Here is a 27,686-nt window from a genome sequence, read left to right as displayed (position 1 = left end):
ATACCTGTTAGCACTAAATCCTGACTCAGTGTGCACTTACTGCTTTTTGAGTGTGTAAGTGTGGGGGAAAATAGAAGTGGGAGGTGTAGGCTGTGAGGTTCAGTTTGTGCTTTTATTGCTGCACTTTTCTACTGTATGAATAGGAGCACTGCTGCAGAATGTCTTGGACTGGAAGGACACCCCTCTACTTTAACATTGGGGTGCTTACTGCATACATCAAAACATTAAGTGCTCTAATGTTATAGTATTGGTGTATCCTGTTTTCTTTCTTCTGGATCTCAAGCTTCAAATCCAGCATGGTCAGTTCAGGCTTTCATACTTCTAGTACACAAAATGAGTATCAGCTAGAAATGTACTTTTTGATTAGAATACTATTACAGTTCAGTAGGTGTACGTCATATAACCACTGCATCATCAGTACAATCAACTATTTATTTGAGACAGGCACTGCACACAGATTGGTGATATGAGGGGAGTCTTGCTGCTTTGACATGGGAGTACCTGCTACTTAAAACAAGTAAGTGCTTCCGTGATTCAGCTGTGGTGAACCCATTAATCCCTAAAGTACAGAAACCTCCATGGAAATATGAGAGTGTCTGAAATGTGCAATAAACAATGGTAAAATCTTGTTTTTATAGTGTTTCCCTTATAAATAATTTTGCTAATAGTGGCACTGGTCTTATCTGTCTTTGCAGGAATGGAGGTGACAGCAGGAGCTGCATTTGTGGAGCTCCTGTTTCTTTAACATGGAGGTACTTTCTGTATCTATAGACAATAAGTGCTTCCCTGTTCTAGGAGCAGAAGAATCCTAAACCTCAGATCATGCTCATGCAGTCCAGGGATGGAGTAGAAAAGCTCAGCAGTCTCATATAATACAGTAACATAATGAAGTTGAAAAATCTTAATTCATGTGGCATGCTATAACAAATTTCAATAGACAAAATATGTCTCATGTGTGTATATATACACACTTGAGACAAAATTTTAATATATTTGTTATATTCCCTCTTTTATAGCCCAAACCACTTATGTGTGCACACTCACATATAAACAAAGTTAGATACATATTTACTTAAATGTGAAAGGTAACTTGGCAATGTGGTTGTAATGCAATGCTGTATAATCTAGAGACTCACATGCCAGTATCCTCTTCTATAAGCAAGTCACCCAGTAAGCTCTTTGGATGAAAGGTTTCTATCCACATGTAATTTGCCTCCCACAACACTGTACCTGTTCTTAAAGCACTGTAAACTAATCATGTGGGATGGTTCCTGTTTTTGCTCTTGCATAATGGATAAACAGTACTACTCTGGATTTTTCTGGTGTGAATGGACCCCTTCTACTTTAACATGAAAGCACTTTCTGTGTGCACTGAAATTAGTAAGTGCTTCCATGTTAAAGTATTGGTGCATCCTCTTTTCTCAGCATGGCTTCTGGCCAGAAAATCTAAACATTTTACCTGTGGATGTACAGAATTTATAATTTTTTTCAGAAGGGTTTTCAAGGTAGGGGGCCGATGTATTAAACTGCGTGTTAAGACTGTGCTGAAATTCAATGCACAGTTTCTTAACCTATATGCTAAAACAAATTTGACTCCCGATGTAGTAAGCAAAATGGTATGCTAATGCATTGGAAGTTTAAAAAGTGCATAGATCTGCTCAGGCTTTTGCATGGGCCGAAGTATACATTTTAACTCAGGAGGAGGGGGGAAGAAATTTATGTACAAACAAGCACAAATCATCAGGTATCTGATTTGTTTGCATAAATCTTCAGCTGGAGAGGGAAAAACATAGCAGCACAGGGCACAGCTGGAAGCCAGGGGTGGGGTGGGGGTTTGCAATCCCCATAGCTCTGCTTCCAAGGATCTGGGGAGGTGTTGCCCTTTTCCCCCAAAAGTATCTGATCTCCTGGGATTGCAGACTCCCTCCACCACTTGCTCACTGGCTGCCCCAGATAGGCTGCGGAACCAGGAGCGGCTTGTCCCTTGCTTGTCCTGTGAGGGCATTTTAAAAACATATGGATAGGAGACGAAGGGAAGATTTATGCATACCAATCTTCTTTTGTGTGTATTAATCCCAGTGCAGGTCCTGGCACCAGAACTCAAGCTTCTGCCCATATACTAACACTGTAAATTTTACTCCACCTCCGATTTGGAATTAAGTTTACAGGGCTAAGAAAACACAAGTTAAGCCAGAGTACCTCTCTACATCGGGGTAATAGCTAATGAAATCATTTAACATGAGATTTGCATGAGAAGGTGCTAACATTTACACATATTGTTGTGAGCACATTTTTTGTTTGCAAACTCCCTGCTGTATCAGGAGTAAAATTTGTGCACAGTACTGAGGGTTAAATTGTGGCTTCAATGCATCAACTTTTCAGTTCCTAGGTTTTACTGCGCCCTCTTCTGGTCTCCTTTCTTGTCCTAGATTTATTCCTCTTATTTGTACAGAAATGTTATTATAGCCATTCATTTAAAAAAATTATTTTCTAAGTGTATAATCTGTCAGCTGTTATCTTGTATCAGTATGATGCCTGCCAGGGGTACTTATAAAAATCAGCACAGCAGAAATCTCATTTACACAGATTCATAATAGAGTAGATTAAAAACTTTTTATCTACTCATCACCTCAAGAATGGTTTAAAAATCAGAATGAAAAAAGGGGCTCTAAATTATGTAGGTCTTTAGCTGCAAGTTTAAAAGTCTGTTAATTTTCAAAAGTATGAAGTGTTAATACTAGTCCTCCCAAGTAAGACAGATTGCACATTTCAGACCAATTTGCTGTCCTTAAGAAGGGAACTGCAATAAAAGGATGCTATCAGAACATAAGTGTCATGCTGAGTCAGACAAATTATCCCATTGAGCCCAGCATCCTCTCTCTAACAGTGGCCAGTCTGGGTCACTTGGAAGTATACAGTAGATCCATTCCCTGCTGTTCATTCCCAGTAGTAGGATCCTCGAGTCTATCTGGTTAATAGATGATAATGGACCTGTGTCCTATTGCCTTCAGTGAAGTGTTGTTTCATTTTATTCTTGGTGAATATTTCAATTAGGAATTACAGCTCTGTGCTTAGAAATGTCTACTCTTCTTTAATGAAATAAAACTCCTATTGTCTGAGCAAGCCTGTTTCTAGGCATTAAAGTGGGTTCCAGTGTATAATTAAAAGGCCTTTAGTTTAGAAGCATTCAAGTTGTTCATTTAACAGATCTAGCCCTCTTGTATCAGATAATTCATTGAACTGCTTCAATCTGAATTTTTTGTTCATTTTAAAGGACTCTGAGACTTTTCCATTTTGGTATCTGGAAAATATCTTTTCAGCCTGATGGATAAGGAAAATCTTGCCCAGGCAGTTTATCATCATGATCCTAAATCACAATATTTGAACTCCTCTGGTTTCAACATGTTTTCATGAGAGTTAATGCATTATCCATGTCCCCGCATGTAGCTGGCAAGTGCCTTATTGATTTGGCAAAGGCACAGCAGAAGACCTGAGTTTAGCTTTCCTAAAACTTTGCTTTAATATGGGACACTGACTATACATAAATAGAAAGAATATAAGTGCTTTCATGTTATGGCGGCGGTGAATCTTGCTCAGACAACTGATGACAACTTTACAATCAGGACTGAGATGTTCCATTTAATTAAAGCATCCTTCCCCCCCTTCACTTTAAAAAGCAAAGGCGGATCCATTGGGACACCAGAAAGAGCTGTGTTCTTATCACTCACATCCCTCACATTTTTTGTTTTGAAAATCTGCAGCTCCCCTGAGCTCTACAACCAAGGGTGAATTCCCCTGTAGGAGTTTACAAGGAATTTATGTTGATGGCATCATATAGTTTACTACTATTTAACACTTCTATAGCGCTACTTGATGTATGCAGCATTGTACAGAGTTTAAAGATCATTTCTCTCCCAAACACATGTAGTGAAATATTTCTCTTTCTAGCCTGTAGGAAGATTTGTTTGCTAGTATACAAGTGCTTGTGGTATACCTTTTTGTCATTTGCTCATTTGGGGGGGGGGGGGGGGGGATTTTGTAACATATATTTGTGGGCTGTTACATTCACAAATTACACCAATTTTCAAAGCAAATTTACATGCGTAAGTTTGCTTTGAGCATTAGCCTGGCAAAACTCCCAATACAAGTTACATCTGCTAACCTGTGTGAGTTCTTCCAAGAAAATGTTTAAGTGCATACTATTCAAAATTGAAAAGTATGTGCATAAATCTAAATCTTGCCGTGATTCTGCTCCCTGGATCGCCTCTACACCTTGTTTTACATGCATATCAGGCAGGCAATTTTGAAAAGAGCTATTTTTATAGGTAAAGCACTATTTTATCCACAGAAGTCCCTTACAAAATTATTCTCCCTGAGGACAATTAAAACTGGGTGCCTTTGGCGCAAACTCTGGGTACTTGTACCTGCGGGGATTGCACCAATAATCAAAGGAAACATAGTGCAGTTGTTTTGCTTTGATTATTGCCCAAGGTAAACATTTGTGTCTGTTTTCTCTGAAAGCATTTTGTTGGCACAAAACTATGCATGTAATCATTTATAATTTAAACTACAGGTATAGTTCCACCCTCCAATCTTCTCCCTCCCCTATGAACGCCTCTGCAGTATGCAAATAAAAATCCACAGGATGTTGACCTGGGTTATTTTAACCCGCATACAGGGTGGGCAATAATCAAAATGCTCTTTTCCATAGAGAAAAAAAAATCAGTATTTTATCCAAGGAAATACCACAACCACAAACCAGTAATAGGAACTAAAGACTTGGATATGTATCCAAGTCCAATGCCTAGGGGCTACTGCTTGGAAAGCTACATGAAAAGGCGAACAGTGTTTGGCAGTAGCCTAAAGGCCACTACTGTTGCTAATGTGCCACTCTGTTTTATGAAAGCTGGAATTGCACTTTAGCAATGGTGATGGAATGTATGGCGCTCGCACAGATCATCATCACTTCACCTGTAAGCCTGAGCCAGTCACTTTGCGTGCTTGGTTCTAGGAAGTAGGGACACTAACTAGTGAAACATGTAGTATAGTTCTCTGCATCCCAATGGCACTAAGTAACACAGACATTACATACACATCTCTCAAACTCAAGAGGATATTTCTTTTATGCAAACATGGCTAAAGTCAGTCATAAGGAATAGAGCATGCTTTCTAGGCCTTTTCAGCATAGTCCAGTTTTTCACCTTTTAAAAGGAAATCTCAAAGGGAGAGAAAATGTTCCCTAGATATGGCTATATCACATGTTCAGCATGTATGCATGCTATTTTGTATTCTGGGATCCTGTGAAAATTGTTCTTTATGAAAACCATGTCACAATTAAAATCAATTTTTTTTATAAATAGGTCCACTCATTCTGTATGGACTAAGACTTGTATGTGATAATGTCTGAATTTGGTTTATCAGGCTTATTTTCATCACACCTTTTCCTGAAGTTGGATAATTTCTATTTCTAATAAACAAATCTTTTCTGTAAATGTATACTACTGCACATGCAAATAAAAACTGCCCAAAGTGAAGTAAATCTTACTGCCTTTTCAATGTTGTAGGCTGGGACCTAGGCTCAAATCCTCCCCACTGACACTTTTTCTGACCATGGGAAAGTCACTATTTCTAGTTGCCCCAGGTATCAGCAATCTGTAAGCTCTTTGTACGCAATTGTTTTGTAAAAAAACTATACAGTTTGCTTTATATGCCAAAATAAAATTACACAGTTCTGATTATCTGACTTGGTGTGCAGAAGAAATTCTTGGACATAAAAGGGCATTACTACTATTAAAAAAGCTGCTAAAGATACTACAATAATTCAGTTTAAAGGAATATATATTCTCAAGAATTTGCACATGTAAAAGTTTTGAAAGCTGTTACACCTAATATGGTTTTATACAAGCTAAGATGCAGTTTTGCTCAAACTTAGGACAAGGTGGTTGTAACTATAAAGAAAAGTTTACCAAAGACTTGTATTTAAAAATGCTGAGTCATAAAGTTAGCAAGTCCATACTTTGAGTAAGGTGCTACTGTTCACCTATATAGGAGGGCTTCTGAGGCTCAATCTTGTTTTAAACATTCTCTGTAAATCTCAAGAAGCAATTCTGCCTAGCTGATTCAAAGACATACACCCAATAGCTCTTCCTGAAAAGTATACTTTGTATCTGTAGGCAATTCAACAATAATGAAAAAAGTTTATTCTTTATCCCACAAACCAATCGCCTTAAATGTTTGAGTCAATTAAGAGGACCATATTCATAAGACGACTAGCAGACAAGTTATCTAACTAAAGTTAGCCAGATAACTTCTCCCACTGAATATCCACAATTAAATTTCTCAGGCAGGCTTAAAATCTGGTTAAATTAGCCAGATATAGTTGAAAAGTAGCTAGTTAGCTGGATAACTTTATCCTGTTCTCGGAACACCCCTTTTTTTATCAGGCTAAATTTCAGCTGGATAAGTGGTTCAATATTCAAAATGTTGCTAAATGCCTTTGAATATTGGCCCATAATATACCTAAGTATTTTTCTCAGTTATAGTCAGCAATTATTGCACTTATTCAAATTATATTGCCATCTATTCTTGTAATCCAAATGCATTAATTTATACTAATCTACATTAAAATATCATCTGCTAGTTGTCTGGCCATTTACCTAAATTATCTAAAACCTTCTGCAAAAAATCCTGATATGTATTTACATTATGACAACCCTAGACATCTTCAAAATTTAGTACAGTGAGTCATGCTGTAACTTACTTTGATAGTACCCGCAAGGGAATAACCTCCTCTCCCACCTTGTGTCTCTCTTTGTGTTTTTTCTTATGCTTCCTTTTAGATTTGGACATGGATGTTTCTTCTGTCTTCTCTCCGTCTTTCTCCTCTTCTGCAGAAAGCTCTTAAAAAAAAAATAAATAAATAAAAGAAAAGAAAAAAGCCCACCCCAAAAAAGACACACAAAACTGCTTTAATGATTCAATCAACAATACTGTAGGATAATTTTCAAGCATTTTACTTGTGTTAATACACTGTTTACAAACTGCTCTCCTTCAGTGCGGTTTGAGTTGCTACATTCATCCACATTGAGAGAAGGAGTTCAGATTGAAAAAGGGATGTAGGTTAAATCTACCCGCACAAAAGCAGGTGCAAGTGACTGTTTGGACCTTGTACCCGCAGCAATTTTCAAAGCAAAAATATGCATGTACTTTTCGCTTCGACATTGGTGCAAAGCCTGCATGCAAGAAGTCCTGGGCTTTGTGCCAATGTGAAGAGTTTGAAAATTGCCCCCTGTATGTGCATATCTTTTATGCTATGAAGTGAAATGAAACTGTAAATTAGTATTCAGTGTATGGTAAGGTATAATGCTGAACAGTTCACAAAAGAATTCAGTAGATTGTATAATGGCAATGCTGACATGTAAAAGAACCAGATCTGACATATGAACTTCCGTGGAAGTAATACAATGGTGTACCAAGGTTATGCATTCACTGAGCATCTGATATCCAGCATATTCTGTTTAAAGGACAGATAGATGCTTAAAAGATGGTTTTGGGAATGCTGTGCGCTGTCACTCAGCTTTTTACTATCTGAGAGTCTACCTAAAGTGAGGAAAGACCATTTGTATAAATTTTCTAACTGGGAGTGTGTTCCACAATGAAAAAAAAAATTTGGGAAAACCTAACAAAGTTTTTCTATAATGCACAGCAATATTTCACATCCCTTCACTTACTACTCAATGAAGAAAAGGTCCTAAGATTTAATATAAACCCAATTCAATGATATAATATTCCCAACTTATAATAGTCATCTCACCGTGTACAAATTCTAGTTCCAGAAACAATCTTAATGACTACCTGATTATCTGAAAAAATAGGAAATTTAGTCCTACCTGCTAATTTCCTTTCCTTGAGGCCAGCTAGACCAGTCCAGGTGCACTGGTTTATACTCCCCTACCAGCAAAAGCAGACAACACCTATGCTGACATTTCTTATAGGGTCTCGTGCTGATCTCAGCCTGCCAGTATTTAAAGTAACAAGTTTAAGAAAATAATTCAATCTCTCCCTGCACCCCCACTAACCAAGGGTTTCCAAGGGAGAACAAGCAACTTGAAGTCCCCCAACCAGGGGGAAACAACATGAGAAGCTACTGATGCCATCTGATACTAACAGCCTCTGAACTGTGGATCCAACCCACTTTCTATATCTTAAGAATCTGAGGAAGATTCAAGGAAAGGGAATTATCAGGTAAAACAAATTTCTCCTTCCTCTTCATCCACCCAGATCATTCCAGACACATGGGATATATCCAAGCTGTCCCTTTAGGGTGGGACCCTACCAGACCTACTCACAAGACACCAGAACCACCTCCATCTGCTGGAGACAGAGAAATACTGGGGACTAGCAGGTAGCATACCAGGTTATAAGGTGGTGCCTGTGAAATTTTGTCTCCAACTGCTAGAAGAGAGGCAAAACCCAGGAGTCTGGACTGATCTGGGTATGTACAGGGAATGCACTAATTTCTCATCCTGTTTTTTTAAGTGTGTTTCCTGTACAAAAAAAATAGAAGCATACATATTCCTAGCTTCTCTAAATAACAGCTGTCGCTTCAGGGGCGAATTTAAGCCTTTAAATTGCATGTGAAAAAGAAAGAATAGGAACATATGAAAGACAGCCCTAGACCATCCTAAATACCTTTTGTTTCACACCCCATTCCCCCCAGCCCGAATCTCAAACATGCTGCCTTTTATCACAATAAACAAACATGCTAAACACTCTTATAATATAACTATCTCTCTATACACCAGGCCCAGATAAGGTGGATCCTGTTCTCGCGGGCTTGCGTGGGCCCGCTATGACTTTTCCCCTGCATGCCATGCTCCGACAGATTATGCTCTGGGAGTGGGATACTCCGGAGACAGGCCTCAAGGTCAGCAGGGCGATGGACAAACTATATCCCCTGCCGGAGGATGTCTTGGACTTCCTGAGGCTCCCGAAGGTGGATGCGTCTGTCACGGCAGTCACCAAGCGCACGACTATCCCTGTAGCAGGAGCAGCGGCTTTGAAGGACCTCCAGGATTGTAAACTGGAGGGTTATCTCAAGAGGATATTTGATGACTCTGCCCTAGGCATTCGTACTGCGGTGTGTAGCAGTTATATGCTCCGAGCAGGCCTATGCTGGGTGCAGCAGCTGCAAAGTGCCAAGGATCTTGATCCCTCGGAGGCGAAACAGGATGAACGCTTGGAAGCTGTGGTGGCACAGCTCTATTTATTTATTTATTTATTTGTTGTGTTTTATATACCGTCATTCGGTAAAGCCATCATAATGGTTTACAAAATTTAAATTGTAACTCTCTTAACAATTGTGGAAAAAGTATAACAATGTACATATTAAACAGAGGTTAAACATTTCAAGTCCAGAAAGTATCATGTGGGAGGAGGAGGGATTGTTTGTTCTGGTTGGAGAGAAGTTATTTTGAGGTTTTTGGATGAAAGTTCTATTGGGAGTTAGGATGTTCAGAAGTATGGAGGTCAGTGTAGAATTTGCGAAACAGCAATGTTTTTAGGTCTTTTTTAAACGTTTTGAGGTTGGGTTGGGTTCTCAGATCTTTAGGTAGGGAGTTCCAAAATTTAGGGGAGGCAATGGAAAAGGATCTCTCTCTTGTTGTTAGATGCGCATCTCTGATGGGGGGGGGCGGGGGACGTTTAAGCATCCTGAGTTGTTTGAACGTAGGTTTCTTTGAGGATTCTGGGGGGTTATGTTTAAGCCATTTAGTCCTTGATGATCACTGTTTAGAATTTTATGAATGATGGTCATTGATTTGTGTTCGATGCGTGCTTTAATTGGGAGCCAATGAAGTGAGATCAATATGGGCGTTATGTGATTTCTTTTTGTTCCTGTCAGAACTCTGGCTGCTGAGTTCTGCAGAATCTGGAGTGGTTTGAGGTTTGAATAAGGTATTCCAATTAGTAAGGAGTTGCAGTAGTCGAAAGTGGAGAAAATGAGTAGTTGTAAGACCGTTCTGAAATCATAAGGATTAAGAGACGGTTTTAAGTGTCTTAGGGTTAGGAGTCTGTGATATCGTTCTTTAGTTTTATTTGATATGTGGTTCTTAAATGAAAGTTCTTTATCGATGATAATTCCAAGGTTCCTGGTGTGGGTGATGGGGAGTATAGAGTTCATTTATTTGTCAAGTAAAGGCAGGGGTGGCAGAGTTGGATTGGGTTTTTTGTCCATGAGTATTATTTCAGTTTTGTCTAAGTTGATTATGAGCTTCAGAGAATTTAGGAGATGTTTAATTGAGATAAGTAGAGTTGAGATTTTCTTGTAGGTGTTGTCAATCGAATTTTGGATGGGAATTAGAAGTTGAATGTCGGCGTAGAGGAAGTGGGTGATTCCATTATCTTTTAGTCATTGGCAGATGGGGAGAAGGTATATGTTAAATAGGGTGGCGGATAATGCTGATCCCTGGGGAACTCCAGTGTTGAGGTTGATCTTTTTGGAAGGGTTGTTATTGATTAAAACTTGGTAGGTTCTGTCAGATAAATAGGAAGAGAACCGTTGTAGGGTGGTGTCAGTTAAGCTGATTTGAATCAGTTGTTTTAACAGTATATTGTGTATGTTATATATATATATATATATATATATATTGTACATTATATAACAGTATATTGTGGTTTATGATCTGCTTCGCACTTCCTCGCGTATCATGGTCTCTGCGGTATCCACGCGCAGGCTGCTCTGGCTTTGAAATTGGTCAGCAGATGATTCCTCCAAGGCTCAGCTGGGGGCACTGCCCTTCAAAGGCATACTCCTTTTCGGGGAGGACCTCTAGCAACTGATCAAAAATTTGAGGGAGAACAAGGTCCATAAGCCGAGAGGACAGAGGCCCTTTTCTTCTGCCCGCTCCCGATTTCGTGGCCAAAGGCGGTTTCGTCAGAACAGGGCCCCCACCTCGGGCCAGAGGCAAACCTGAGGGAGGTTCCAGCCTTGGTCGCAGTTGTATCATGGCCGCTGAATGGCCCGTGACGGTGCGGGACAAGGCCCAGCGGGGCAAAGTCTGCACAATGAGTTGCGGCCAACCCACTCCACGGACCTCGTCATAGGGGGCCGCCTTTCCCTTTTTCTCCAGGAGTGGGTCAAAGTTACATTAGACCGGTGGGTTCTCAGTGTGATAGAGCACGGCTACGCGTTAGAATTTTCTCGGCCACTCAGGGACCTGTTTCTGGTGTCCCCTTGCGGGTCTTCAGAAAAAGAATTCGTAGTCCGTGGGACTCTCTGTCAACTTCGTTCCCTGGGAGCCATTGTTCCTGTCCCCCAGTCAGAGCATGGGAAGGGGCGTCACTTCATTTACTTTGTCGTCCCAAAGAAGGAAGGATCCTTCCGCCCCATCTTGGATTTGAAGAACATGAACATGATTCTCAAGTTGTCCCGCCTCTGAATGGAGACGCTCCTTTCTGTCATTGCAGAGGTCCAGAAGGGCGAATATCTGGCATCCCTGGACATGACGGAAGACTATCTCCATATCAGGATCTGACTGGACCATCAGAGGTTCCTCAGATTCATGATCCTGGGGCAACATTACCAGTTCTGTGCTCTACCTTTCAACCTTGCCACGGTCATTGTGGTGGTAGCAGCGGCTCTCAGGAAGGAGGGGATTCTGGTGCATCCCGATCTGGATGATTGGCTTATCCGAGCAAAGTCGGAAGTTCTATGCTCCCAGGCAGTGGATGTAGTGTTACGTTGCCTGAGATCCCTGGGCTAGGTAGTCAACCACGCCAAGAGCCATTTAATCCCTTCCCAAGTCCTGGAACTTTTGGGAGCGCACTTCGATACCAGAGTAGGGAAGGTTTTTCTCTCCGGAGACCAGATTCGCAAACTGCAAGGCCAAGTCAGGAGTTTGCAGTGGGCCTTGGTGCCCAGAGTCTGGGATTATTTACAGGTTTTTGGTTCCATGGCATCTACCTTGGAGTTAGTCCTGTGGAGTTGATCCTATGCAAGCTGCATTGCTGGCCCGCTGGAATCTGCTGTCGGAACCTTTCCATCTTCCGCTGCTACTTACAGTCACCGCCAGGCCCAGCCTATCATGGTGGCTTGTCCACGACCATCTGGAGTGTGGGGTGAATCTGGAGATATCCTGGTGGATGGTGGTGTCGACCGATGCCAGCCTGTTGGCTGGGGGGGCAGTGTGTCAGTCTCGAGCGGTTCAGGGCCGGAGGCGACAGTCATCAATCGCCTAGAGACGTGGGCTGTTCAACGAGCGCTGGAGAGCTTCCAACCCCTACTGCGCAATCAGGCGGTCAGGGTGTTGTCGGACAATGCGACAACCGTGGCCTATATCAACAGACAAGGAGGAACCAAGAGTCGTCCCGTGGTTCTCGAAGCGGCGATGCTATTGTTCTGGGTGGAACAGAATCTAGAGATGTTGGCAGCTTCTCACATAGCAGGATCGACCAACATTCAAGTAGACTTCCTCAGCCGACAGCAGCTAGACCCAGGAGAATGGGAGCTGTCCAAAACGGCCATGCATCTGATCTGTCGCAAATGGGGCAAACCTCATGTGGACCTGATGGCGACCCATGCCAATACCAAAGCTCTGCGCTTCTTCAGTCGCAGAAGGGATTATGGTGCGGAGGGAGTTGATGCGCTGGTGGTCTCTTGGCTGGTCGACGTTCTCCTCTACGTGTTTCCTCCTTGGCCGCTAGTGGGCAATCTGGTGGATAGAGCTTCACCTGGGACGAGTGATTCTGGTGGCACCCGAGTGGCTCAGACGACCATTATTCGCTGACCTCGTGATTCTGGCTTTGGACGGGCCCCTGCGGCTGGGCCATCTTCCCAATCTCCTGCGCCAGGCCCTATATTTTTTGATCAGGCGGATCGCTTTTGTCTTGCGGCTTGGCTTTTGAAAGGAGGTAGTTAAAGAAGAAGGGTTACCTGGAGGCGGTTATATCTACCCTGCTGCGGGCTCGGAAATAATCAACATCACAAGTGTACACTCGTGTCTGGAAGATCTTCGAGTCCTGATGTCAACCTCATGGTGTACATCCTCGATGAGTGTCGGTGGCCCTTGTTCTTTCCTTTCTGAGGATGGTCTCGACAAAGGACTGTCTTACAATTCCCTGAAGGCTCAGATTTCGGCTCTGGGATGTCTGAGGGGCCCTTATCCAGGGTTCTTCCCTGGTGACTCATCCGGATGTGGTGCGCTTAATCAGAGGAGTCAAACACTTGTGCCCACCGACTCGCAGTCTCTGCCCCTCGTGTAATCTAAACTTGTTGCTCCGAGTATTGTGCGAAGTCCCTTTTGAGCCGCTGAAGAAAGCCACTTTGAAAGATCTCATGCTGAAGGTGGTTTTTTGGTGGCTATTTGCTCTACCAGGAGGGTATTGGAGCTTCAGGCCTTATCCTGCAGGGATCCTTTCCTCCACATCTCTGATTCCGGAGTTTCGCTGCGCACAGTTCCATGATTTTTACCTAAGGTGGTATCAGCCTTTCATCTGAACCAGTCCGTGGAGCTTTCTGCCTTTTTGGACACAAAACTGAAGGATCCTCATGTGAAGGAGCTGAGGCGGCTGAATGTTCGCAGGGCTTTGTTGCTCTATTTGGAGGCTACCAATGGTTTCCGGGTGTCACCTGTTTGTGCTGTGGCATGGTCCAAAGAGAGGTCAGAAGGCATCCAAATCTACTATCGCTCATTGGCTGAAGGAGGCTATTTCGTCAGCATATATATATGCAATGATCAGCCAGTTCCGGATGGACTAAAAGCTCAATCCACCAGGGCGCAGGCGGTCTCATGGGCAGAATATCAGCTGGTCTCCCCACAGGAGATCTGCAGGGCAGCTACCTGGAAGTCTCTGCACACTTTTTCCAGGCACTACAGATTGGACATCCAGGATTCGGAGGCTGACACTTTCGGGGCCAGTGTCCTTCGAGCGGGGCTCTCGCGGTCCCACCCTACTTAGGAAAAGCTTGGGTACATCCCAGCTGTCTGGACTGATAGCAAAATTGCTTACCTTGTAATAGGTATTATCCCAGGACAGCAGGATGCAGTCCTCACATATGGGTGACGTCATTGATGGAGCCCTATTGCGGGAAACTTTTGACTGGCACTCTGAGCCCACTGAGCATGCCCAGCATGCCATGATATTCTCAGCCACAGGGGTCTCCCTTCAGTCTCATATGTAGCAATAAGCTTTAGCAAAAAATAAAATAATAAAACGTATCTGACCCAACTCCGCGGGGTGGCGGGTGGGTTTCGTGAGGACTACATCCTGCTGTCCTGGGATAACACCTATTACAAGGTAAGCAATTTTGCTTTATCCCAGGACAAGCAGGATGCTAGTCCTCACATATGGGTGATTAGCAAGCTAGAGGCTGAGTCATTTTGTAGTGAAGGAACACTGAAGTATTGGTGAAAATGAGGCAGCTGAAAATCACAGTCAGTTGGATGTAGAAGGAGTTGGGGTTATACTGGAAACAAGTTCTTTAAGACAGATTGTCCGTAGGCTGAATCTTGTCGTCCTTCTTTGTCTAAACAGTAATAAGCTGCAAAAGTGTGAAGAGAACTCCATGTTGCAGCTTTACATATGTCAAGAACTGGCACTGAACGATAGTGTGCTACTGAGGTTGACATTGCTCTTACTGAATGCACCTTTACTCACCTTTGGAGAGGAAGGCCTGCTTTTTCATAGCAGAACTCTATGCAATCTGCTAGCCAGTTGGAGAGAGTGTGTTTGCCCACTGGATTACCCGGTTTGTTTGGATCAAAAGATACAGAGAGTTGAGTGGTCTAAATAATATGCTAGTGCACGTTTACAGTCCAAGGTATGTAAGGCGCGTTCCCCATGGTGATAATGAGGCCTTGGAAAGAATGTGGGCAAAACTATGGATTGGTTCAAGTGGAATTCCGTAACTACTTTGGGAAGGAATTTTGGATGTGTACGGAGAACTACTCTGTCATGTAGGAATTTTGTGTAGGGTGAGAACGTGACAACTGCTTGTAACTCACTGACCCTTCTAGCCAATGTAATGGCTATAAGGAAGATAGTCTTCCATGTGAGAAATTTAGGATCACAGGAAGTCATGGGTTCAAAAGGAGAACGCATGAGCCTTGTTAATACCAGATTCAGGTCCCATTCTGTTACTGGTGGCCGAATTGGTGGTTTAAGATGAGTTAAACCTCTCATAAATCTACTGACGAGAGGTTGTATGGATATTGGTGCATCTCTCATCTTATTATGGTAAGCTGAGATTGCACTTAGGTGTACTCTGACAGATGAGGTCTGGAGACCAGAGTCTGAAAGATGGCATAAATAGTCTAGTAGAGAAATTGAGGGGCAGGAGAAAGGGTCAATGTTCTTTTTCGTGCACCACAAAGTAAACCTTTTCCATTTCGAAAAATAATTCTTTCGTGTTGAAGGTTTACGTGAAGCTATAAGCACTTGAGAGACATTGGTTGAAAGATTGAGTGGTTGTAAGATCAAGCTTTCAACATCCATGCTGTCAGGGATAGGGATTGAAGGTTGGGATGGCGCAATCTGCCCTGATCCTGAGTTATGAGATTGGGAGCTACACCCAGGCGAATTGGTTCTCTGATCGAGAGGTCTAGAAGTATGGGAAACCATACTTGTCGAGGCCAATATGGGGCTTCGAGTATCATGGACCCTTTGTCCTGTTGTAGCTTCACTAGAGTTTTGGTTATTAGCGGTATTGGAGGATACGCGTATAGAAGGCCTGAGTTCCAAGGGCGAGCAAAGGCGTCCTTGGCTGGCTGGTGTTTCTGCCTGTGCAGAACGCAGAACTTGTCCACTTTGTGATTCAGGTGTGATGCAAAGAGGTCTATTGTTGGTTGTCCCCAACGTTGGAATATCCTGGTCGCTACTAAGGGATCCAGGGACCACTTGTGAGGTTGGAACTGACGACTGAGGCGATCTGCAACTACGTTGTGGATGCCCGCTAGATAAGTTGCCCGTAGAAACATGGAATGTGTCAAGGCCCAGTCCCAAATCTGTGTGGCTTCTTGACAAAGGAGATATGAGCCCGTACCTCCCTGTTTGTTCAGATACCACATGGCTACTGTATTGTCCATTTGAATCAGAATAGTCTTGTGTAAAAGGCAGTACTTGAACGCATGCAGAGCATAATGTATAGGTCGAAGTTCCAGGAAATTGATTTGAAATGTTGCTTCGAGTTTTGTCCAAGTACCCTGGGTTTGGAGACTGTCTTTGTGAGCTCCCCCAACCTAAGGTGGATGCATCTGTAGTTAAAGTTATCTGTGGGACTGGTTGTTGGAAGGGTAGGCCCTTGCGCAAGTTGTCTTTGTTCGCCCACCAAAGTAGAGATGAACGTAGCTGATGGGTTACTTGAATTGGAGAGGACAGTGATTGAATGGCTTGGATCCACTGTGACCGTAAAGTCCATTGGGTTATTCTCATGGCTAGCCATGCCAGAGGAGTAACATGAACTGTGGAGACCATGTGGCCTAGTAAAGTTAGAAACTGATGAGCTGTTGCTTGTTTCGTCGAGTATAGCGAGTTTGCCAACAGGGAAAGTGTTTCTGCTTGATCCTCGGGTAGAAAGGCCTTTGAGAGGATAGTGTTCAATTTTGCTCCGATGAATTCAAGCAGGTGAGACGGAATGAGGTGGGACTTTTGATAATTGATGAGAAAACCCATGGAGTGAAGTAGAGTAATTGTTCGGCTGAGAGAAGCCAGAGCTCCTTGTTGAGATTGACTTCTGATGAGCCAATCGTCTAGATAGGGGAAATCGTGGACACTTTCCTTGTGTAAATGTGCTGCTATTACTGCCAGGCATTTTGTGAATACTCTGGGAGCTGAGGCAAGTCCAAATGGTAGTACTTTGTACTGGAAATGTTGATGACCCACCAGGAAGCGCAGATACTTGCGATGAGGGAATATTGGAATGTGAGCGTAAGCACCTTGTAGATCCAGAGAACAAAGCCAATCTCCTGTTTGAAGAAGTGGAAGCATGGTGCCTAGAGAGACCATCCTGAACTTTTCTTTCTTTAGAAATTTGTTGAGATTTCTGAGGTCTAGGATGGGACATAGGCCTCCGATTTTCTTTGGAATGAGGAAATAACGGGAGTAGAATCCTCTGCCCTGCTGAGTCCGGGACACCGGTTCTGCAGCTCTGGGTCTCAGAAGGATGGATAATTCTGCTTGTAGATGAATTACGTGAGTTTCGTGTAATGAAAGCAGCTTTGGAGGAGAGTCTCTTGGGATTGAGAGAAAACTGAGTTGGTAACCTCGAGATATTACTGAGAGTACCCATTGTTCTGTTGTTATCTGCAACCAATGGTTGTAGAAGGAGGAAACTCGGCCTCCTACTGGCAGATTCGGTTGTGGATTGTGAAGATGGCTTTGTCTCTGGTGATGGCCTCAAAACCTGTAGCCGGTCCTGTCTGCAGTGGCGGTTGAGGCCTAGCAGTTCTAGGCTGCCTGGGTTGAGATCTTTGTTGAAGACGAGAAGATCTACCCCTGGATGCTGGTGGATAGTATCGTCTCTGTCTGTAAAAAGGTCTTCTAGATTCTTTCCTTGGTGGCCAGCGAGGCAGTGATGAAGAGGAGTCTTGCGGAACTGACGACAGTTGGCACAATGTCTCTGTGTGTTCTTTCAGCTGGGCCACTGTATCCTGAACTTTCGAGCCAAAGAGGTTGTCACCTACACAGGGCAGATCCACCAGTTTTTCTTGTACCTCAGGCCTGAGGTCAGAGGCTTTTAACCATGCACATCAACGCGCACTTATTCCTGAGGCTGCCACCCTTGAAGCTGTTTCAAAGTTGTCGTAGGCGGCCTGGAACTTCATGCTTTCCAGCTTCAAATCCCTTGTGTATTATAGCCTGAGCTGCCTCCTGGTACTGCTGAGGTAGGGAGTTGGAAAGTTCCTGCATCTGCTTCCATAGATTCCTTTGGTATTGCGTCATATAAAGTTGATAGGACGCAATCCTTGAATTGAGCATAGCTCCTTGGAATACTTTTCTGCCTAAGGAGTCTAGGAATCTATGGTCCTTTCCAGGTGGAGTGGAGGAATGAGGCTGTACTCTTTTGGATTTCTTTTGAGCTGACTCAACCACAACAGATTGATTTGGCAATTGTGATTTCTGATAACCAGGAATATGTTGGACAAGGTAGGTAGTATCCACTCTCTTATTAATGGGTGGAACAGAACATGGATGTTCCCAGAGTCTATGTTGCAAGTCCAAAAGCACTTCGTGGACTGGAACGGCTAGGACCTCTTTTGGAAGATCTATGAACTGTAAGACTTCTAATTTCTGCTGTCTCATGTCTTCCTCAGACACTAAGTTGAATGGTATAGTGTCTGCCATGTCCTTTATGAAATTCGTGAAGGACAAGTCCTCTGGAGGAGATTTCTTCCTGCCTTCCGGAGGAGAAGGGTCAGACATGAAGCTTTCTGAGGAAGTATCCGTATGCTTGTCTTCCCATGAGTCATAATGCTCTTCCCTGGAAGGGGAAGTGGGAGGGAGATCCCAATGGTCAAAAAAGTCCTGAATGCCCTGGCTGAGGATCATCGAGAGGTATGCGTCCAGGAACATCCCCGATCGGTTTAGTTGGGATACATTTCGGTGGAAGAGCACCGATGATGGCGTCGAATCTATCCATTAATAGCTGGAATAAAGTCAAATATGGCTGATCTGGAGCCCCAGGTAGTGGCATCGGTGTCGTCTGGGGTGGTCCAGGCACTGGTATAGGTACCGGCTTTGGTAGAGGCTTCGGCATTGGCAGAGGCGCCGGCATCGGTGCAGGCACTGGTATTGACAATGGTGTCGGTGAGGGCATCGGCGTCGGTGTTGATGGACGATGCTCCTGTAGCGCTTGTAGCACTGCTTGGCGGATAAATCCGCTCAATTCCTCCGTGATAGTTGATGCAGGCAGAGCAGCTACAAGTGGTGGCGGTGGGGGTGTTATCGGTCCTACCACAGGGCCCTGTGGAGGTTCGATGGATGGCATCTCAATAGAAGGTGAACGCCTCGGTGTCAAAGGCCTCAGTTTTTCCTGCAGGCGAGGCTACTTGGCGGTCGACTTCTCTGGGGATAGCAGAGATTCTGGAATCGATGGATGACGATGTCGATGTTTCGGTCAGTGTTCAGACGCTGACCTCGTCGATGCCATGGATGGGGTAGGCGATAAACGGTCCCCTGAACCTTCTGGACGACGTTTTTTAAGGATCAGTCGTTTTGAAACTCCAGCCGGAGATGACTGAGTGGATGTCGATGGAGAAGGTAAAAGCTGAAGATGGAACAGGTGTTCCATCTTTTCTTGTTGCGCCTTTCAACCTTTAGCGGTCATTTCAGCACAATTTGGGCAAGATGTTACATCATGCGACTGGCCCAAGCAAAGTACACACTCGAGGTGTGGGTCTGTAATGGACATGGTCCGATTACAATTGGGACACTTTTTAAATCCCTGTGGCCATGATATCATCGATAGCAGTCGATGAAAATGTGAAGAAAAAATATGTACTCAAATGAGTCGAATGAGAATATCTTACTCACCGGCCGGAGGTAACGAGGGAGACCCCGATGTGGGAGAGAAATTATGAAGTTTAAATCTGATTTTTAGTCAGAATTGTGTGAGAAAACTCACACAGGCTCCTGCTCCGCGATGCCAAAATCAGCGCGGAAAAATGAAGACTGAAGGGAGACCCCTGTGGCTGAGAATATCATGGCATGCTGGGCATGCTCAGTGGGCTCAGAGTGCCAGTCAAAAGTTTCTAGAAACTTTGACAGAAAGTTTTCCGCAATAGGGCTCCATCGATGACGTCACCCATATGTGAGGACTAGCATCCTGCTTGTCCTGGGATAACTGGGTATGTACAGGGAAAGGAAAATTGATTCTTGCCTGCTAATTTTTGTTCCTGTAGTACCACGGATCAGTCCAGATGCCCACCCAATGAAGGGGTTAGGGGTGTGTGTGGAGAGCCCGCTCGAACATTCTATTCTATTCTTTCTAGCTCTTTTTTCTGAAGAATGGCATGGGTTATCATCTGATTTCCAAAAGGTTCACATTTCAAAGTTGGTTCTTTATCCTCTGCTCGTTCAAGGGGTAGAGTGAGTTTAATTGAGTTACACGGTTATTTGAATGCTATTGTTCTGCTTGGGTATGAGTAAATACTGAGGAGCAGCAGGTGGCACACCAGGTTATGAGAAGGCGCTCTAAAGATTTTCTGTCTCCATCTGCTGGAAGGGAGGCAAAACCCAGCTGTCTGGACTGATCTGTGGTACTACAGGAATGAAAATTAGCAGGTAAGAACCAATTTTCCTCTGTTCTGCCCTTATAGATAACCCAAAGAATATGCTCTTTCAATAGAAGGATCCATCCTGTACTCCAGGCTTAGCCACCAGTTGCCTCCTTGTTCCTTTCCTTAAAATTACAAAATTATTCCACTGACATGATCTTTTATCTATGTCCGACAACTAAGGGCCTGATTTACTAAGGTTTTTCTCCCATTCTGTCTCTATGGGAAAATACTTAGTAAATGAGGCCCTAAGTATCTTGCCCCTTGCTCCCATTCCTTTCTCACTGCTTTCGACTCAAGCACATCCCCTGGTCCCTGTTCTCTATGATCCCAGGGCAGGAACATTTTTTTTGTTTTGAGCTGAGCTGTGGCCTCAATTACCCTATTCCCAACTTAGCTATTTCTTGGTTCTGAAATATGTATAGTTTTACTCCAGCTGTCAGGGGTGGGAAAATGCTTGCTGGGAGCTACAGAATATCCCTTTGGAAACCCCTATTTTTGTCATATAATCTGTATTAGCACTTTTATTCACTACAGGTTACTGAAAAGCATCATAATGTAAAATTATGATGCTTTTCAGTAACCTGATCTCATTTTAGTATTATGCCATCAAAATCACAATTGTGATATCTGACTTTGGTATCAGTATTTTGAAAGCAAGAACTTGAAATTAAAAAGAAATGATCCCTTTTTTTTCTACTGCTACCTGCAGCAGTATAGTTACTTTCAGGAGGCCAAGGAAACAGGTTATAACTCCAACTTGTTGCTCCTGATCCTGCTTGGCTGAGGTCTGCTTACCTTTAGACTCTTTCAGTGCTGCTGTGGCTTTCTGCGGGGTGTGCAGCTGCTCGTCCTTTAGGGTACTCCTCTTCAGCTTTGCAGCAGGTACTTCTCGGTCTGTGGAGCCACTGCGTTTTCTCTTGCCTTGCCTGCTACTACCCAGCAGTTCAGAGCTCTCTGTTCGCTCCCGCCTCCTCTTCTCTCTCTTAGCTGGTTGCCGGGGAGCATCAGAGCTGTCCACTTCAGAGCACTCTGAGCTTGTTCTATGCCGTTTCAGCTTGGTTACTTGTCCAGGAGCAGTCATCTCCTTTGTCTCTGGAGCTGGCTGGCTGCTGCTCTCCTTCCTCGTGCGTGACTTCTTCTTCTTCTTCTTTTTCTTCTCCTCTGTGGATGGAAGCCAGAGTTTAAATTGCATCTGTAACATCCTCAGCATGAACAGGAGAGGGAAGTATGGAGGAAGTATGGCAAAAGGCATAGAAACTCAATTTACTTGTTCAATAACTGTCCTCCTGAGGGGAAAGCTGCTAATAAAACAAAAAAAGTCTGGTGCGCTCTGGCTCAGGGAGGATAGGAAAATAGTTGTCACTATTGGCTAATGAGTGGTGTTGAAAGTGCATCTTGTTGGGGGGGGGGGGGAGGGGAGAGGGAGGACTTCTAATCTTTGGGCTGGGAAGGGTCCACTATGGCATGCCATCTGGAGAGCACAGTGAAAATTGCACAATTAAAGGGGGGAGGGGGGGAATAAAAAGGTCAATATTCAAGTACAGACTATCTGGATATGTTATCCAGATTAATTTAGCTATGCCACTGAATATACCCAGTTAAAACCAAATTGTCAGATACGTTTATCTGGATAACTTTAGGACTGGTCTCCAGCAAGACCATACTTACCCAGATAATGCTAAATATTGGTATTATCCAGATAAATTAGCCCTGTCCTGGAACACCCATGTCTACATAACCTACCCAGATAAATCACTGGCAGTCAATGCAGGATTTTTAAATCTCACAATTTGTTTGCTAAGTGCCAAACTTAGTTGGAAAAAGGATTGAATACAGACTTCAAAGAAACTTGGTTCAAGGGATTTGCTTCTATGATACACACAGTGCCTTGTAAAAGTATTCATATCCTTAAACATTTTTCAAATTATAATGTCAAAATATATAATTCAAAATGCATTTAATGGAGAAATTACTTACCTGATAATTCCGTTTTCCTTAGTGTAGACAGATGGACTCAGGACCAATGTGTTATGCTCTCCTGCCAGCAGATGGAGATGGAGCAAAGCTGAGGTCACAGTACATATAACCCTGCAGTGACCTCAGCCCACCAGTATTCTCTTCAAAAGCCACTGCGGACATACTAGTACAAAACTAGTATGCATCCTAGGGTACTGAAGGAACTCAAAAATGAAATTTCTGATCTATTATTTAAAATTTGTAACCTATCATTAAAATCATCAATTGCACCTGAAGACTGGAGGATGGCCAATGTAACTCCAATATTTAAAAGGGGCTCCAGGGGCGATCCGGGTAACTATAGACCAGTGAGCCTGACTTCAGTGCCGGGAAAAATCATGGAAACTATTCTCAAGATCAAAATCGTAGAGCATATAGAAAGACATGGTTTAATGGAACACAGTCAACATGGACTTACCCAAGGGAAGTCTTGCCTAACAAATCTACTTCATTTTTTTGAAGGGGTTAATAAAAACATGGATAAAGGTGAACCGGAAGATGTAGTGTATTTAGATTTTCAGAAGGCGTTTGACAATCATGAGAGACATCTAAGAAAACTAAAACGTCATGGGATAGGAGACGATATCCTTTTGTGGATTACAAACTGGTTAAAGACAGGAAACAGAGAGTAGGATTAAATGGTCAATTTTCTCAGTGGAAAAGGGTAAACAGTGGAGTGCCTCAGGAATCTGAACTTGGACCGGTGCTTTTCAATATATATATATAAATGATCTGGAAAGGAATACGACGAGTGAGGTTATCAAATTTGCAGATGATACAAAATTATTCAGAGTAGTTAAATCACAAGCGGATTGTGATACATTACAGGAGGACCTTGCAAGACTGGAAGATTGGGCATCCAAATGGCAGATGAAATTTAATGTGGACAAGTGCAAGGTGGTGCATATAGGAAAAATAACCCTTGCTGTAGTTACACAATGTTAGGTTCCATATTAGGAGCTACCACCCAGGAAAAGATCTAGGCATCACAGTGGATAATACTTTAAAATCGTCAGCTCAGTGTGCTGCAGCAGTCAAAAAAGCAAACAGAATGTTAGGAATTATTAGGAAGGGAATGGTTAATAAAACTGAAAATGTCATAATGCTTCTGTATCGCTCCATGGTGAGACCGCACCTTGAATTCTGTGTACAATTCTGGTCGCCGCATCTCAAAAAAGATATGGTTGCGATGGAGAAGGTACAGAGAAGGGCAACCAAAATGATAAAGGGGATGGAACAGCTCCCCTATGAAGAAAGACTGAAGAGGTTAGGGCTGTTCAGCTTGGAGAAGAGACGGCTGAGGGGAGATATGATAGAGGTCTTTAAGATCATGAGAGGTCTTGAATGAGTAGATGTGAATCGGTTATTTACACTTTCAAATAATAGAAGGACTAGGGGGCATTCCATGAAGTTAGCAAGTAGCACATTTAAAACTAATCAGAGAAAGCTCTTTTTCACTCAATGCACAATTAAACTCTGGAATTTGTTGCCAGAGGATGTGGTTAGTGCAGTTAGTGTAGCTGTGTTTAAAAAAGGGCCAACAGGGAGGCCCAATTCACCTGACCAGGATGGAGTGGTGGGGGGAGTGAGAGAGACTGGTGTAAATGAACTGATGGAAGGAAGGAAAGACAGTGAGAGACTAGCAGAGATGGACATGTGGAGAGAGAGAAAAGGACTGGTTGGGGTGGACTGCACAGCAGAGAGAATGAGAGACTGGTGGGGGAAGGGGAAAGAAGAGATGTTTGAGACAGGCCCACATCACTAAAAAGAAAAGGAGAGAGGTTTGGTGCACATATTTCCCTCCCAGACCCCACCATTATATATTTATTTTAAATAATTTATTTTTCCCTTCACCTGTGACAGGGAAAGCACCCCGTTAGTCTGATCTTGGTGGTGGTTCAGTGACACTCTCCACACCTGTCTCTTATCAAAAATTTCATACATGCAGACACAGGACACCCTCACTCATAAAGGAAGACACACCACTACAAGCATTTTGCACCATTGTTGCTAGGTCCTGGTCATGCATGGTACTGGCATCTCTAGGCAGAAGAACCAGTAACAAAGAAACACCTGACCAGTTTCAACCATCTAGTAAAACCACCACTAAAATTATTTAACAGCATCAATCAATAAAAATTCTTCAATTTGGAAGTAAAGTCCAGCATCTATAGAGGACATGATAAAATCCCAACATTAAATTTGCACCTCAAGTTTTACAATACTCTGTATTCACAGAAACTCCCCCAATAAAGGATGCAGAGAAGAACAGAACATTTCCCCTTACCTTTCATCATAGAAAAATAATACTCAAATTCTGGTGTCACCTTAGTAATAGCAACACAAACCCTCTCCACTATCAGGAACATTGTATAATACAAAATCCTGTAAAAATGTACTCAGGACCTGTAGGAAACCTGCCATACCGAAACTACCAATCTAAAACAGTAACAACACTACCTATGAAAAGGAAAACCTGTAAATATTACATCAGGCCCTAAAATACTAATACACCTCCTATTAGGAAAACAAGTCAGGCTGCTATAGATCCCTACAGAAACTACCTGCTAGCAGAATACTTCACCACAGTCACACATGCAGAACAGAGACAGACCCTCGCCAAATACAAAATAAAAAGAATTAAAAATACAAACATGCAGACAAAAACTGAACTGGAAACTAAAAAAAACCAAAAAAATCAGAATCTGTATGCTGTGGAACAATGGAAAAACAGAATCACCATTCCTCACAAAACATCAAACAATACAATCAAGAAATATAAAACATCATAATGGTAAAACTATACTAATAAAAAGAATATTTAAAAAACAGCAGATAAATGGAATAACATCCAATAATTAAAAACTCATAAAAATTTTTAAAAATTTACCAATTACCAATAAAATATTTCAAAACAGCAGACACAAACAATAATAATTAAAACTAATAGGGTTAAAAAATCCTCCACTCTCCATACCTGGGAAGTTTTTATTTCTTGATGTCTTGGATTAGTGGGGTGGGGTGGAATGCACAAAGTTTATCCTCTCTCTGTCACCCACTCTCTCTCTCATACACACAAATGTACTTTCTCATACTCCCTCTCATGCACACACACTGCCTTTTTCTCTCTTACACACACAGGCTCCCAATCCCCCAGGCCCCCTCTCACACAAACACACACACTGGCTCTCAACTTCATAGGTTCCCTTTCATAAAACACACACGCTGTAATACACACACACACAGGCTCTTTCAAACACACATTCTCTCATACTTTTCATTCCCACAGGCTCCCTCAATACACACATGCTCTCACACACTCCCTTAAATACACACATACACGCACTCTAACAGGCTCCCTCATACACACACACGTTCTCAATACCACAGGCTCACTCTCTCTCTCACACACACACACAGGCTCCCTTACACATGTACATACACTTCCACAAGCTCCCTCAGACACATATATGCTCTCAATCCCAAAGACTCACTCTCTTTCACACACATACTCCAACAGGCTCCCACACATACAAACACAGGCTCCCATATGCTCAGTCACATACACACACAGGCTCAATCTCTCACACAGATTACCTTATACACACATTCTCTCTCACACACATGATCTGAATCACAGGCTCAGACACACATACATTCTCTCACTTGCTCCTTCAGATACGCAGACACACTCCCACATGCTCTCTTTCATACTCACACAACCTTTCACTCTGGGCCTCCCTCTCTCTTCTGACCTCTTCCTCAGCTGCCACGGGATGGAGTCTTCAGTTGCCTGTCGGGCTTCTTCAATGGTCACTGCAAGATCGAGTCCATGGTGGCCTGTCAGGTCTTTTCTATCACTGGCATCATGGGCCTTTTCTTTCACCGGCATGAGCAGCTGCACTTTCCTCTTAGCAGCACGGCCTGTAGACCCCTAGAAGTCCACAGACCACAGGTTGGGAACCACTTTGCTAGGAGATTGTGGTTGCTTGAGAGATGAATGGCATCGAGATGCACGTTTCTTTGGATTGCCTAGCTCCATATTTTGCATGCTTTTTGACATAAGTTTAGAGATCCTGTGCCTCCTTGCTTATACAATACATTGCTGCTACACTGTTTGAATCTGAAGTACCATTTCTTTTTTTATTAACAGTTTGAAAACTAGGAAAACTTTGAAGATGGCTTTCAACGCTAAAAGGTTTATGTGAAGATTTTGTTCTTGTCTGGGCCAGATACCTTGAGAACAAACTGTGCCAAAATGTGCCCCCCAAGCTTGACTGGAGACAACTGTGGTCAGAGATTTTAAAACTGTAGAGGATGAAAAAACTGCCAAGGAATAGTAGAGCTTATAAGGACGTTCCAAGAATTGATCAATAGTCAAGAAAGCAAATGTTGCTTACCTGTAACAGGTGTTCTCACAGGACAGTAGGATGTTAGTCCTCACATATGGGTGACATCACAGGATGGAGCCCAATCATGGAAAACTTCTGTCAAAGTTTCCAGAACTTTGACTGGCCCCTACTGGGCATGCCCAGCATGGCACTAACCCTGCATCCAGCAGGGGTCTCCCTTCAGTCTTATTTAAAAGCTACAGGCAGTGCCGAAAAATAAAATAAGAAAATGTTACAAACCCAACACGGCGGGCGGGTTTCGTGAGGACTAACATCCTGCTGTCCTGTCAGAACACCTGTTACAGGTAAGCAACATTTGCTTTCTCACAGGACAAGCAGGATGGTAGTCCTCACATATGGGTGAGTACCGAGCTGAGGATGTCCGAACATGCACCAAATGTACCAAAAGGCTTGCAACAGGCACAACAACTGGGGTGGAATTTGGCAGAGGGCATCCTGAACCCCACCGGGCAGGCAGAAGGGTGTAGGTACGTCACGTTGTAAATAGGTTACGAAGGACAGACTGGCCGAAGATTGAATCTTGTCTTCTGGCTTTGTCCAAGCAATAGTGGGCTGCAAAGGTGTGGAGAGAACTCCATGTGGCAGCCCTGCAAATGTCAGGAAGCGGCACCGATCGCAGGTGTGCTACTGAAGTCGCCATGGTCCTCACAGAGTCTGCTTTAACACGGTCTAAAATGGAATGCCCGCTTGCTCATAGCAAAAGAATATGCAGTCCGCCAATCAGGAAGAGAGAGTCTGTTTCTTTCCACCCTAACAAGTTAGGGAAGCCTGTGGGTAAGTAAACAATTGAGTGCTTTCCCTGTGGGCAGCTGTACGATCTAGGTAGAACGCCAAAGCCCGTTTACAGTCAAGGGTATGCAGAGCCTGCTTTTCCTGGATTGGAATGGGGCCTGGGAAAAAAGGTAGGTAGTATAATGGATTGATTGAGATGAAAATCCGAAACTACCTTAAGTAAGAATTTAGGGTGAGTGCGGAGTACCGTCCG

The 27,686-nt window shown here is 43.2% G+C and overlaps 1 protein-coding gene across 3 annotated transcripts in view; it reads right to left on the bottom strand.

The window, feature by feature from the left end:
- The window catches only part of LARP7 (La ribonucleoprotein domain family member 7), a 230,746-nt gene that overhangs the window by 54,368 nt on the left and 148,692 nt on the right, over positions 1-27,686 (bottom strand). For all 3 annotated transcript variants that reach the window (XM_029596294.1, XM_029596283.1, XM_029596304.1), the window contains 2 exons: positions 21,069-21,434; positions 6,761-6,899 (listed from right to left, as the gene is read on the bottom strand). In XM_029596294.1, coding sequence (XP_029452154.1) covers positions 6,761-6,899; positions 21,069-21,434 — 505 coding nt within the window. The remainder of the gene's footprint in view (positions 1-6,760; positions 6,900-21,068; positions 21,435-27,686) is intronic.

Source organism: Rhinatrema bivittatum, chromosome 1, assembly GCF_901001135.1.
Source record: "Rhinatrema bivittatum chromosome 1, aRhiBiv1.1, whole genome shotgun sequence".
Taxonomy (NCBI): domain Eukaryota; kingdom Metazoa; phylum Chordata; class Amphibia; order Gymnophiona; family Rhinatrematidae; genus Rhinatrema; species Rhinatrema bivittatum.
Note: the sequence above shows the minus strand (reverse complement) of the source record. Positions and strands in the feature narration are given on the sequence as shown.